Genomic DNA, 13865 nt, shown 5'->3' with positions numbered 1-13865 from the left:
GAGGGGGTGCGGTGTACGGAAGCGGGTGGGCGTTTGTGGCTATGGCGGACGCAGGCGGCGGCGGGGTGCTGCGGGACGGCAACGGTGCATTCTGCGGTGGGTCGCATGCGGCAACCGCGGGGGTGGCGGTAACAGCAACAGGAGCAGCGGCAACGCAGGTGGAGGCGTGGAAGGAGTGGGACGACCGAGCAACGTTGGTGTTGCTGGATCTCTACACGGAGAGGTACTTGGCACTCCAGAGGGGGACGCTGCGGGCCAAGGAGTGGCAGGAGGTGGTGGACGGCCTCAACGCTCAGTGTGCAGCTGGGAAGCCCGTCTACAACTACAACCGCTGCAAGAACAAGATAGACTCGCTCAAGAAAACTTTCAAGACGGTCCGTGAGAAGCGCCGGCTCGGCACCCCTGTCAAGTGGAAGTGGTACAACCGCATCGAGAGGATCACGGTGAAGACAGCCGCTGGCGGTGGCGGCGCTGATACGAAAGTGGTGACGGCGGCGGCTCCTCTCGCGGACAAAGTCCCAGCGCCGCCGGATCAGTTCGTGGATCACCACCCGGAGTTTGACGACGGGATTGGAGGCTCGGAGGATGCTCTGGTCGGTCTCAACGGGATCCAGGAGGAGCTGATGATGCGGTCGTCGTTCTGCTCGCCACCGACGCTGCCGCCGCCGCCGCCACCACCACCACCACGTTTTGGAATTCCGGGGCAGGATCAGCAACAACAGCAGTGGTCTCATCAAGATCATCACCACGGCAAAGAAGCAAGCAAGAAGAAACGCAAGCGTGTGGTGGCTCCAGGCTCGTCTTCCTCGCCAGTGGAGCCGCAGCATCATCATCAGCAGCACCAGATGAGAGAAGTGGCGCAGATGATGATCGACGCGCTGGAGAGGATGGAGCAGCGGCGGCAGATGCTGGAAGAGAAGCGACTCGAGGTTCTCAAGGAGCTGCAGCAGAAGCGCAACGAGACGCAGTGGGAGATCGCGAGGCTCATCGTGGATGCGCGATTCTTCCAGCAGCACGCGACAAATCCTGGCGATGATAACAACTAGACCAGAAGTTGGTGTGCGAAATAACATCGAGAACGATGAAACAAAAGATCATCTTTACGCAAAGATCAAACAAATGTACGATCTAGAGGAGACAATTTTCTCTCCCTGGTTTCTAATCTTCCTGCTCTTTCATATTGGATAGATATAAAAACCATAGCAAAGTGAAGCTAGCAAAGAACAAGAGGAGCGATTGAAGCGGGTCGAGCGCTTGCCTTTTTCTTCTTTTTCTTTTTCGAGGTTTCTTGGCCAAGTACCGTTGCCGCGGTAGCACCTTGTTCCTTCGTCTCCCTCTCGCGGTCTCGCTCTTCTTCTTCCTTTTTCTGCTCGTCCATGACTACTTCTTCTCCTCCCCACTTTTGCTCCAGATTATAGCGCGCGCGGGCCTCCTCGCTAAAGACATGCACGACTATGCTGCCTGGAGATCCAAGGCACACGAGTTGGACGAAGAAACGAATGAGCGATCACTGAAAATGTTACCGCAGTCGACGACCATCCAGTGCTCGCAAGCGCGGCCTTCGACAGATGGGAATTCCAAATGGTTGTCCTCTGTGGACTTCTTCTTCACCTGGAAAGTAGACCATGAAAAACATGAAGGGAAAAAGGATGGAGAGTGACTTACTCTTGCGACTATACTGTCCGCCATGCCCCTGATATGTCTCGTGGACTTTCCAGACACGAAAACCATGTAGTCTGTCCACTGGCACCGTGCTTGGACGTTCAAGATCTTGAGATCAATGCCACGAAGTTTTCTCAAAATCTTTGCAACCTCGCGGACCGTCAGCTTGTGCAAGTAGCTCGTCGGTGGAGCTTCGTCTTCCTGTGTAACAGTAGATGAAATAGAAAAAAGGAACTTAGCAAGGCAAAGAAACAGAACTCACTGGCTCAGAGTCTGATGATGTCTCGGCAATCAGCAAGAGTTGATCCGAAGCTTGGGTCGACTGTGATCGAAATTGTCTCTGAAGCTCATCTTCTACTTCTTCTTCGTCTTCTTCAAACTGATGATCTTCTTCCTCAAATTCCTCCTCGAGTTCTTCACTGTCTTGAAGATCGCTCACCTCACTGCTAACGCACTCTTCTTCCTCGAGTTCTTCACTGTCTTGAAGGTCACTCAGCTCACCTCTAGCGAAATTTTCTAGCTCGATTTTTTTACTGGCTAGAACATCACTCAAGTATCCCAAATCCTCCAGACTCTCACTCTCGCTCTCATCCTCGCTCTCATCTTCTTGCCCGCTTTCCAGGCTTTCCAGATCCCCCCTCTCGAAATGCCCCTGCATTGCGACTCTAGCCCCATATCCAAAGCCATCACTCTCTCGCGGCCTAGCAATGAGTTCGTTTTTCGCTCCCTCTACGCCATCGCTGCTAGCTTCTCTGGCAATCTTCCTGCGGACATACCATGGAATGTGATCCTGGAGGGCAGCGCCACAGCAGCGCCTCGCCAAGCGCACGCTCCTCCGTAGCATCATCCAGGGGTTTTCATTAGGGCAAAAAGATTTTTCGCATATACATATATATAATCTATATATCTATATATTATATATGTATCATTCTAGACTTATGGATAAGCAAGAGCTTGTACCTCAGGGGCAAACAGTCCAAGCAAGGAGTAATTCATGTGGTGGCAATGGGAGGGTAGTAACTTATCTCGTGTTATTCCACATGCTCTAAAAGCTGGTTGTTGCTGGCTGCCCTAAGCGCACCCAATCTGGCCTAATTATGGCCTTCTTCCAGATGGGAATGATGCAGCCCAGCTCTTGGTGTCATACACTGCAACAGATGCCCATTCTTCGTTGTCTAAGTAATGGCAACTCCTCCAAACACTACACCACAACTTCACTAACTCACTTTTTTCTTTTCCTCGGTGATGCTTGACACCTTTCTACACATCATGTTTCCATGGCTGACTACAAGATCCTCACAAATTTCCACAAATACAACAAAAAGATGTCAAACAAGCCTTTTTTTCACTCAGATTGGTGGGACAACTCTAAAACATTCAGCCTGCACCTAGACAAGCTCAAGAACACAATGTTTTCACAACTGATCTAAAATTCCTCTCCAACTCAACTATGAGATGATAACTGAGTTACTCACTCTTAATGTGGAAGAATTCCAATACAAACTTGGAGCCTTAGTGCAATTGTTGCAATTTAGTGATGGTAGTGCACTCTTGATCATTATCATTGACTATGTTGGTGAAATGCTGGATAAAAAAATCAAAATCCTAAAAAACATGATCACTATTTTTGAAAGTGTGGAGAACCAAATAAGAGGTCTAACTAAGAAGATATCTAATCAAGAATTCAAAGTGGAATATTAGATAAGTTTTTCTAATTGATGGCATGCAATCCAAGTTTTATAGCTTCCTTATTCAAATTGCCATTTATTGAAATTATGAGTGAAGTGTTATATTAGATTGTTAGAACACTTGATATGACTTCCATAGAATATCGAAATCTGACTAAAGTTAAAGAAGAGGAACTAAGGAAGCTGCTAATATTAGAGTGTTCAAATTGTTATGAGGTACAATAAAACTCAAATAAAATATTAAAACCAATGGAAAAGATTTTAGATAATTTGGTCAAACAAATAACTGTCCTTAATAAATATAAAAAGATGGTAAATATATAATATTATATTTCTATTCTTTACTCCTTGACTATATAGTTAGAAGTCTTCTCTATCACTTTGTTCTCTAACCCACAGCTCTGAAACTCTAATTCTACTTCATTATCTTTAGCATATATCTAAGGGCATTATTCCATGTGTCCCCTATATAGAAATTTCTTCACCCCAATTCCCCTTTCTAAAACTTTAAGGTTCTTAGTTAAATTTATTTTGTATTTTATAAGTAATGAATAACATTTTATACATGACACCATTTTATTGGTTTGTTCTACCAAAATTCTCAAGGAGGGGGGGACACTAAGTTCCCCCTTATAAATTTTCCCCCTTGAAAAACTTCACATGGGAGGACCCCACCCTAAGGGTTAGATTTTATTTATAATTCTTTATAGAATCTGTGCTACATATTTTTAGGTATAACTAAAAAAACAAACATTAAATTGTCTATAGATTATTAAAAAAAATGTCTTTTTTTAATTATTTTTACTCACTATTATTATTATTACTATTCCTTTTAGAATCTACCTTTTTACATCATATTTTTGCTCACTATACCATATACAGTGTCAAGATTTAGAGCAAAAAATATGATAAAGCATCATGAGAAAGCTTTATCTACCACAAGAAATAAGGAGCAACATTCAAGCACTAAAAAATACATTCTTCAAGAATCAAGAATGATGAAGGATAAGAAATCAAGCTCAAAGAAATTAGCAAATCAAATAACATAAATGCAAAATTTAAAGCCTTTTCTCAAGCATGTAAGAAAACTTCTTTTATATAATATTAAACATTTGATTCCCTAAACGTGGCCCCAATCTCCGCCACTAGATCCTCCCCTTTGTGTTCCTTTGAAACCAAATCCTTCAAGCTACCAAAGCTGGAAGGCAATGCAATAGAAGTATAGAACCTTGCCATATGGAGCATTTAGATTGTATCCTTAGTAAATAAGGAATAGTAATGGCGTTAATTATAATAAGTTTACTACACTTGTACACATTACATTAAAAATCATATATACTTGTATTATTATGCATAGGTAGGCGTGTCCAATATTTTGATGTGATTGGTTGTTGTCAAAAGCATTAGTTATATTGATAATAAGTTTAATAGCAATTGCTTGTCAATCTAGACTTGAAATTTGGATAGCTGTATTGCCATGGCATTTTTCTAATGCTCATATAGATCTAATTGTACAATCAATCAAAAATCTTCCTACAACTGCAAATATTCAAAATGAAACACAATATGAACTAGGTATTGCATGGGCATATCCTACAAGTGTTCCTTTGACATATATGAGATTTCAAACATTTCAGCAAAGTGATAGACGGTCTACAGATTGTAGTATAGAATCTAGAACAAGTAAAAAGCTATATGCCACAGGTAAATTTTTAATAGATAATTATAAAGAAATGGTTGATTTAATAGAGATTGCAATACGTGCTAAAGCTTATGGTCATATAGGAGTTACTAAGCCATATTTGTATGCTGATTATTTCACAGAGAGTCCTAAAACAAGAAATCCTAATCAACCACTGCCAAATTTACCACAAATATTAAATACGAATGAATTGTCACTAGAGTTATGTTGGCCATACTCTTTTATAATATCAGCAGGAACTTTAAGGAGTATAGGTTCTTATATTGAAGATGGAAACAGTATCATTTCATCCAATTTTAAATTCAGACTTACATTATACCAATGTAATCTTATGCTTAATCATATCCAAACAGGTACTGTATATTGGTCAAGTGATACTCAAGGAAAGGATAGCAATTGTTATTTGCAAGTTTTAATTAATGGCAAAGTTGGAATATGGGGCACAAATGGTGGAGTTTGGCTGATTGAATTAAGTTGTAAAGAGTTAGAATGTCTTATGCTTTGTCTTGTATTACATATAAATAACTTAGGGGAACCTTTTCTACAAGATACAAATACAGATAGTATTTATAAAATTTTGAGTTTATTTTAATTTTTGGGTCTAGTTTGCATCTTGGTTTATGCATTTTCATAGTCACAGAATGCTGCTGAGTCGCGAGTAGGAGGAGGAAGAAGAGTAAAGACTACTGCCCTGCCTGCTGGTATTATTCAATGACAAGCTAAATAGAAGAACTAAGCCAGAGAATTAAGGGAGTTAAATTACTAAAAAATTCTCATAATGTCTTATTCTTAAATATTCAAGCACTGTGTCCCTCCTGGTATTGCTCAATCACACTCTTGTTGTCCTGAAGTGTGTAGCGGCTTCGCATAGATTTGGTTTGCTGACAACGATGTTTCCTTTAGATGGTGCCAATTAACATGTTCCACAATAATCCCTTGTTATCTTGCAAAAGCCACACACAAGCAAGGGACTGAGATCTTAGAGAATGATGGGCTAGCTTGCTAGAAGGAGAGATCTATGCTTGCCTGTGAAAACGCCATTGGTTTCTCTTTTGTGCTATACACTGCCCTAAAAATGCTCATTAATACTTTAGAATATTCATGATGCCGTTTGTTTCAATGATACAAAATACTATTTGACATGGGAAGCCCACTGGACCGTTAGAAGTAGGATGGGGACAGACTATCACAATTGTGATGATGTACTGAATCCACTGCATTGGTGCATGAATGATGCCATTGGGAGCTTAAAAAGGAACTTAAATTCACTATATATGGCTAGACACAGGAGCCCTTGAGCAGACCGCTTGATAGGTTCAGTTTCTTGCCCAAGCTCTGGAGTAAAGGGTAGTGAGACTGATCTACAAAGTCCATGATCAGCCGGGAAATGTTCCCCAATCAGATAATGATTGTGCTGCCATACTTGGGAGATTTGTGTGAACCCCCCCTGGGCGAGCGTGTCCGGGTTAGGAGCTTGTGCAAGCTCCTTTGTCTCGACTATGGCAGATCAATCACAACTCCTCGTTGTCATCCCTCATCTGACTCGACAGTCATATCAGCATTATAGCCATATAAAAGTCACAACTCATCCAGGCACTTGGAAGAAAAATGACATGCTCTGGTCATTCGTATGGGAAAGAAAGCTGTGCTGCTTGACGCCTTGGAAGCGCTCGAGTTACACACCAAGTCTCCAAGAAGGCATGCTTTGGCAACTCTTGTAAAGCAGTGTGGAGAGGTGAAGTCTCCAGTCCTCGGCAAACGTTTGCACTCGTTGATATCCAGGTTCGAGCAGCAAGAAAACACCATTGTTGTCTCGAATTTGCTGGTTTACATGTACTCACAGTGCGGTTGTTTGAGTGATTCAAAGATGGTGTTTGATACCATTCCAGAACCCAATGTGTTTTCGTGGACAATGCTTTTTTCTGCATATGCCTACAATGGGCATTTAGAAGAAGCAAGGCTTGTGTTTAACAGCATGTCTTACAAAGATTTGGCTGCATGGAACACCATGATAGCTTCATTTGCACAAGCAGAGAACAGCAATCAAGCCCTTCGAGTATTTTGTGCCATGAATTTAGAAGGCCTCCGACCAAACGAGAGAACATTCGTGAGTGTTTCTAGTGCTTGCATTGGTTTGTCCTACCATTCTAGACTCGTTGGAAGCATTGCAATTGAGAGTGGAGTAGCAGATGCCTGTGTCAATGTTGCAAATTCCATCATTTCTATGTACGCAAGATGTGGATGTTTGCAAGAATCAAACATCATCTTCCGCTCAATACAAGAACAGGGAAGAGATGACACTGTGTCCTGGAATGCGATCATTGGAGCTCATACCCAGCTTGGGCATTTTGACAAGGCACTTGACTTCTATGCGAGAATGTGTGCAGAGGGTATGAAAGCTGACGGAATCACAATGGTGACGTGCTTGGAGGCGTGTGGAGGCTCTCTGGCTCGTGGAAGGATGGTGCACAGCCATGCAGACGCAGCTGGGTTTCATCTAGATGCCATGGTCTGCACGGCCGTCATAGCAATGTATGGGCGCTGTGGCCTTCAATGCTTGGACGAAGCCAAGATGGTGTTTCAAAGACTACTGGAAAAGGGTAGTGGAAGAGGAGATGTGGTGCTATGGACAGCCATGGTTGGAGTTTACATCAAAGAGGAGCAACACGGCGAGGCATTCGTTTTGTTCAGAAATATGGACTTGGAAGGCGTGGTTCCAAACGAAATGACACTGAGCAGTGTCTTGGATGCTTGCGCTGCTCTCCAAGACTTAAACACGGGAAGAATGCTTCACAGAGAGGTAACGAGCAATGGATACCTGGGTAGCAAATCGGTGGTGCTGGGAACTTCTTTGCTTGACATGTATGCCAAGTGTGGTGACCTCAATGCTGCAAAAGAAGTCTTCGAAAGCATGAGGATCAAAACCACCGTCACCTGGAATGCCATGGCCGCTGCCTATGCCGCGCTGCACGGGCTGGAAGAGCTTCAAGCTAGCGATGGATTGGGCTTGTGTCGAGAAATGGAGCTCCAAGGCGTTCGTCCAGACGGGGCCACCTTTGTGAACATTCTCACACTTTGTAGCCAATGCGGCATTCTAGAAACGGGCCTGAGCTATTTCTCCCGGCTTCAGAGTGACTACGGCTTGGAGCCAAGCGCTCTTCACAATGCCTGTGCTGTGGATTTGCTTGGCCGGCTTGGATTCTTGGACGAGGCCGAAGCTATTGTAAGCATCGATGCTTTGCATAGCGATGGTGACCGAGCTTTGGGGTGGCTTCCACTGCTTTCTGCGTGTAGAACTCACGATGATGCTGCTCGAGGGTTCCACGCAACAGAGCAGCTTTTGGCAACGAGCCCACACCATGCTTCTGCCTATGTTTTGCTCTCCACTATTTCAAGTTATGTTGTTTAATTTCCCCTTGAGACGATCAGATGGGAAAATTTTTAAAACCAAGGAGAGATCTTGGTGGGAACTCCAGATTTTACAGCGGCTTGAAAGAAAGTTTCTAAAAAAGCCCGTCACAACTTTTACATCTTTTCGAATTCTCCTTTCAAACGGCAGCACGACGAGAAGGGAAAGTATTCCTTTTGAAATGTGTTTTTGGAGGGACAAGAGCCCTAGCCCTCATTTCCAATCCATGCTCTTCCCCTTTTTCGATCAGCGCCATGGAGAGGAGCGCGTCATCCATGGATGAGAGCATTACTTCGGCTCCAGAGCTGGAATGCTGGAGCTCAGAGGTAAATATCGCGTCATTTGAGATAGATTGTTGCTAGGAATTCATCACTTGGGTCATTCTAGCTAGTGGGTTACATCAAAACTCGTGAAACATCACTTTCTTTTGTTTCACAGAACCTCGAGGAGTTACGGCATCTGCTAGCGTGCACGTCTATGGAGCTGGAATCCGCGAGACAGGCCGCCAAGAGCCAGGAGCAAATCTACACTTGCAAGCTCACTCATCTCGAGGAGCTCCTGCGAGCAGCTCAAAGGGAACGAGACGAAGCCCGGGAAAAAGCTTTCGATCCATCCGCAGCCACCATAACTTCTTCCTGGGAAGAGCTCCCCGATCCAGCGGGCGACTACTCCTTCCTCCTCAACGACGTAGCCCTCGACGACACTACTGTGGTCCTTGATCTTAGCGCTCCATCGCTGGATCATCCTTTTCACGCCGACGCTGCTGCTGCTGGATTCTTTCTCGGCAATCCACCACTATCTAAGACTTCCCCACGCAATGCAGCAGCGATGGATGATCTCGAGGCCGCAGTGGTGACGAGCGCTCTTCCCGAGAGAGGCCATCTCCTCGACGCGGTGATGCAAGCGGGTCCTTTGCTCCACAACCTTATGCTGGCCGCCGCTCCTCCTCGGCTCTCTCACGTCCCCCACCTCCCTCTCCCGCGATGGCACCATCCTCCTCCAGTGAGTTTCATGCCTTCTTCGTCTTCTTCTATCCAGATACCACAACCCAACAGTAGTCTCAGGTGTGCTGGCGGCTTTGGATCCTCGTCAACTTGCTGCCTCCAAGTCTAGACTTGTGTTCTCCGGATAGATCAGTATATTTTTTCTTAAGAAGTCACAGCTTTCCTAGAGAAAATGAGGCAAATTTAGAACAAATTGAAGAATAAGATATGAAATATTATGAATCGTTATGCCCTAGCCCTAGCAGGAGATGGCCAAGTCAGGTACTGCAGGGTCCGCAAGGTCGACTAGTGTTAGGAAGAATTCCAATAAGTCTGCGAAAACTCTATCAGCTGCTGCTGCGGACTTGAAGATTTCCGCCGGGAAGCTGAAGACGATGTCGGTCGTCGCTCAGCTGGTGGGAGAAGGGCAGCTGAACGAGCTACCGCTGGAGGAAGTAGCTAGGCTAAAGGAAAAAGAGGGCAAGGAGGAGAATCCCTCCGACTTGGTCCGTCACAGTGCAGCAAGAGAAGTGCAGTTCGATGAAGAACGCGGTCCCAGGTTTATCTGCTACAGGGGCCCTCCAGAATCACGTCCCCTTGTGCCTCTTGCTCTGGTTGAGAGCAGCTTCTTCAGCTTCCGCATGAATGCACGCGCGACGACTGAGGTGGAAGAGGTGGACATTGATACGGCTCACCAATTGTGGAACCTGTGCTCTGTAGGCTGGGATGATGAAGTTACTCAGATGACACCCGCCGTGAACAAACTCTTCCAGAGCTACCTCTGCCGCTTTGTGTCACGGACTGACATAGATGGCAAGCCAGGGGATGGGGTGGTGGAGGGTCAGATGGTTGTATTTGAGCACAAGTTGCAGCCTGCGGATGGCTACTTCCAGGGGCTGGAGTACCTGAGAAGGCGGTTCTTGTCCACTCGGGACGCAGGATTTCGGCAGTCGTATGGTTTGCTCGTCTTGCTAGCATGCCCCTACATTCAAGCCGTGGCAGTTGTCATGGATTGGGATACAGAGAAGGTGTTTGCGGAGCCGCTGACAAGTTTTGTCAACTGCTATGGTGCACAAGAGTTTGAAGATCTCAACGTGCTGGCGGCCACCCTGAGAGCTGTTCGTCTCTTTTGTGACCAGTATGATCCCAAAGCTCGTGTCCACCCCGCAGTGCCGTTCATGTTCAGAGACAAGCCCTTACAGCAGCTGGAAGAGAGGCTGGTGTTTGTGCTGGAACCTACGAGACTCGCCAAGCTCACTCGGCTCTACTCCTCAGAAGCTCACAAGCTTTGGGCAAAGGCGAATGTGGCACCAACTCTTCACAGTGCTGTGGAGATTGGAGGTGGCTGGATACAGGTTGAAATGGTGTACCTGCGGAAGGAGGATGGATGGCAGGATGCAAAGCAGGTGGTTTCGGATTGTGCACGAGATCCCGAGTCTCTGAACAGGCTAACCGAGTGCATCAAGGCTGCGGCTATCAAGGGCCATGAAACAGGGTACGTCCATGGTGATTTGAGGCTTCCCAATATCAAGCTCCGCTCTAGAGCTGATGGCTCTTTTGACGTCATGTTCATTGATTTCGACTGGGCTGGGAAGATTGGTGAAGCTACGTATCCGGCTGTACTGAATCCTGAGCACGCTTGGCACCAGGACGCCAAGTATAAGAAGCCGATCGAACCAGCGCACGATCTGCATTTCGTCAACAACTTGGTGAAGCAGGTTTGAGGTGGGGGGAGAGAGTGAGTTTTTTAGGCAGCAGCTTAGGAGGTCGGGTCTCGTTAGCGAATTCAGAAGCGCTAAGTTTGAATGTTGTTTTCTTAGCAGAACAGTGGTAGATTGATTTCCAGAATTTCGATGAGGATTGCTGCCTGTCAATCCCACGAACCTCAGCTTCAGTGTTGTTGTCAAAAACGCAAGTCAGTAGCTTGTTAGGTCAGAAAGTGATAGAAAGGCAGTCTCTTGATCAAGAACAGTACCTCCTTGGGTAACACAACCACATTCTGAATGAACTCATGATCTACAACTTGCCACTCTTGTTTCTCCTCCACATCCACATGCAATGTGCGGCTGTTGGCCAATTGATTTGCCCCAAGAATTGGAAGAAAAGCATCTCCAAAACATGTATTTCAATCAATTTTTTGAGATAAAAAATCGCACTCACCTGGTGGTGTGCTAGAGACAAGGAACCTGGTGATGACGAGCGCAAAAATCACCTTATAATGGTCAATTACCAAAGGATCGTGCACAAAGGCCACCCCCATAGAGCCAAAAGTAAATTTTAAAAAAGTTTCAAGTGGCAATAACAAATATCTTAATTCCAAAGATCAAGATGTGCTTGCTATAAAGAGGCCTTGAGGGGAGCAACTAAAGTTGGATCTAGTGGAAATTTGCTCTACTAAGAAAAAAATAAACAAAGTGGCACAACCTTGTTAAAAGGTTGGGATCTAAGATATGAAGATTGGTAAAGGCTAAAAAGAGTATTCCATCAAAAGTGATTTAAATGAAATTTATGCAAACATTATTATTGTTTAACTTTGCTCCAAATGACCAGGATTGCAAAAGTACAAGAGTGAGAAAGAAAAAAGATGGATAGTATATAAAGTGCAAACTCTCACTACTAAAGCTAATATGGATGTTTTAATGATAGAAGCTATTCTTGAAAGGATTTGAGTATAAAGGATTTTAGTGGATGGTGATGTAGCCATATGTATCATGAGCAACTAACTGATGGAGAAACTTGGGTTGAAATATACTCAGCCTTCGAGGTAGAAAATTAGAGTGGCAAGTGATCATTAATTGTAGCACATGTGATCATGGGATGAGATTTGGATATACTGTCACCGTGGATCCTTAGAACCTTGGGAGATAAATAGGGATAAAATAGCCACTAAGGGCTCTCTTATCAAGCAATTGCCCCTTTTCCAGTTGGCTTAAGGGGAGAGAGATAAGGTGCACTACATTAATGAAGCTGATTAGAATGATTAATAATCTTTTCATAACAGTTTATGGGATATCCACCGTGCACGTCATTCATCTAAAGAAAAGGAGTGATGGTTATCCTAAATTTTGAATTTTTTAAAATTTTATAAATTTATTTATTTTATTGGACATCCTTGACTACATAAGGTATATACTAAGAATGATTATATGTGATGAGAAGAAGCAAGTTAATGTAGTTGTGCAATAGAATCCTACAAATGTGCTAAAAGAATCTCCCATGAGCAATAACAATAGCTATGATTCATATAGTGATTATGAACTAGATTTAGAAAGTGATCTTGAGGTGAATAATCTATATACATTACAAGTTATGCTAAAGATTGTTAAAGGAATAAAACCTCAAGCTAGCATTAAAGAAGGAGATAATTTTTTGCAAGAAAATGTGGACAAACATAACTTTCATATGTAAGTAATTAAATTTTCCATTTTACTTTAGTCACTTAACCACACTCTTGACCACTTATAAAAGTTTCACTTACAACTTTTATAAATTCTCATTTGTTTTAGGGAACTTGCTATCCAACATTAAGACCACACTAGCTTCACACTTAGTCCAAATGCTCTATATGTCTGATCCTAGTTTAGACACTTAAAGATACTATTAATATCTTAACTTGTTATGCTAAGGCTTTGCCCTTGTTTAATTGATAGTCTAAAACCATCTATACCATAGTCCTGTTTCTCCAAAATTAAGACATCTTTCCATGAGTGGTCATCCCATGACCACACCTTAACATCCTTATAATACCCCAAGATATAAGGAACATCATTCCTTAATATCTACACATACAATATTAAATCACTTCTATTAGCTATTGGCCCTTAATTATAGTAGCAATCCCTGCCACTAGATCCAAAAATCCTCTCTTCCCAATCATCCTCAAAACAAAATACTTGGTCTTTCGAAAAGGCTCTAGAAAGTTAAAAACTTTTTCAACCCCTAAAGTGAGATTTACCTCCACCAATCCTTGACCACTATTGTCTTTGTTATGTGTCAAAACAAGTAAATTCATATATTTCTAAAGCCTTTGCAATTATCCATCCACCATCAAAATAACTTTAGAGCCTCCTAGGACTAGAACACTTTACCAATGCCAACCCTAGAAACCCTAGCTACAAAGGGCCCAACAACTCTAATTCTAGAGTGTAAGTTAGAGTTGTTTGGATCTCCCAATCCCAGATTTGAATGAATTGCCATTGCTAGGAGTGCTTCTTGCCACTCCCTAGATGCTAGTTGTGAAGTCAGATTGAGAAAAATAGTGAAAACCAAACCATAGGAGCAAAAAAAGGAGAAAAAGACCTCTATTAATCCCTAAGCTTAATTTCCCCCTAAAACCAAAAGCCCCAATAAAGACAACTTCCTCAAGCAAATGCTAGATCAAGAGCCTATTGATGATGATCAAGGATATAACAATGCTCTTT

General features: G+C 43.6%; 5 protein-coding genes across 5 annotated transcripts; 4 read left to right on the top strand and 1 right to left on the bottom strand.

The window, feature by feature from the left end:
• The first annotated feature begins 4 nt into the window (after positions 1-4).
• Positions 5-1162, top strand: LOC112348017. Its single transcript, XM_024679882.1, has one exon. The coding sequence runs from the start codon at positions 42-44 to the stop codon at positions 1044-1046; it is 1005 nt and encodes a 334-aa protein (XP_024535650.1). The 5' UTR covers positions 5-41; the 3' UTR covers positions 1047-1162.
• On the bottom strand, positions 1153-2515 carry LOC9629054. The gene is made up of 4 exons (XM_002974961.2): positions 1925-2515; positions 1666-1863; positions 1524-1611; positions 1153-1461 (listed from the first exon to the last, which is right to left on the bottom strand). Exons 1-4 carry the CDS (start codon positions 2507-2509, stop codon positions 1214-1216), a joined length of 1119 nt encoding a protein of 372 aa, XP_002975007.2. The 5' UTR covers positions 2510-2515; the 3' UTR covers positions 1153-1213.
• A 4167-nt stretch (positions 2516-6682) lies between these two features.
• LOC9629053 (pentatricopeptide repeat-containing protein At5g16860) lies at positions 6683-8461 on the top strand. Its single transcript, XM_024680158.1, has one exon. The coding sequence runs from the start codon at positions 6683-6685 to the stop codon at positions 8459-8461; it is 1779 nt and encodes a 592-aa protein (XP_024535926.1).
• A 17-nt stretch (positions 8462-8478) lies between these two features.
• Positions 8479-9671, top strand: LOC9629052. The gene is made up of 2 exons (XM_024679957.1): positions 8479-8787; positions 8900-9671. The coding sequence occupies exons 1-2, from the start codon at positions 8716-8718 to the stop codon at positions 9572-9574; spliced, it is 747 nt and encodes a 248-aa protein (XP_024535725.1). The 5' UTR covers positions 8479-8715; the 3' UTR covers positions 9575-9671.
• Positions 9672-9713: 42 nt separating this feature from the next.
• On the top strand, positions 9714-11168 carry LOC112348097. Its single transcript, XM_024680157.1, has one exon. The coding sequence runs from the start codon at positions 9714-9716 to the stop codon at positions 11166-11168; it is 1455 nt and encodes a 484-aa protein (XP_024535925.1).
• Positions 11169-13865: the final 2697 nt, after the last annotated feature.

Source organism: Selaginella moellendorffii, unplaced genomic scaffold (assembly GCF_000143415.4).
Source record: "Selaginella moellendorffii unplaced genomic scaffold, v1.0 SELMOscaffold_26, whole genome shotgun sequence".
NCBI classification, from domain to species: Eukaryota; Viridiplantae; Streptophyta; class Lycopodiopsida; order Selaginellales; family Selaginellaceae; genus Selaginella; species Selaginella moellendorffii.
This window is presented reverse-complemented; position numbering and strand designations above follow the sequence as displayed.

Excerpts from the sequence above, each read along its gene's own strand:
- LOC112348017 (XM_024679882.1), top strand. The coding sequence starts at position 42 with ATGGCGGACGCAGGCGGCGGCGGGGTGCTGCGGGACGGCAACGGTGCA.
- LOC9629052 (XM_024679957.1), top strand. The coding sequence starts at position 8,716 with ATGGAGAGGAGCGCGTCATCCATGGATGAGAGCATTACTTCGGCTCCA. Across the intron at positions 8,788-8,899 it reads TGGAATGCTGGAGCTCAGAG|AACCTCGAGGAGTTACGGCA; the intron begins GTAAATATCGCG and ends TTTGTTTCACAG.
- LOC9629053 (XM_024680158.1), top strand. The coding sequence starts at position 6,683 with ATGGGAAAGAAAGCTGTGCTGCTTGACGCCTTGGAAGCGCTCGAGTTA.
- LOC9629054 (XM_002974961.2), bottom strand. The coding sequence starts at position 2,509 with ATGATGCTACGGAGGAGCGTGCGCTTGGCGAGGCGCTGCTGTGGCGCT. Across the intron at positions 1,864-1,924 it reads CATCATCAGACTCTGAGCCA|GAAGACGAAGCTCCACCGAC; the intron begins GTGAGTTCTGTT and ends ACTGTTACACAG. Across the intron at positions 1,612-1,665 it reads CGGACAGTATAGTCGCAAGA|GTGAAGAAGAAGTCCACAGA; the intron begins GTAAGTCACTCT and ends TCTACTTTCCAG.
- LOC112348097 (XM_024680157.1), top strand. The coding sequence starts at position 9,714 with ATGGCCAAGTCAGGTACTGCAGGGTCCGCAAGGTCGACTAGTGTTAGG.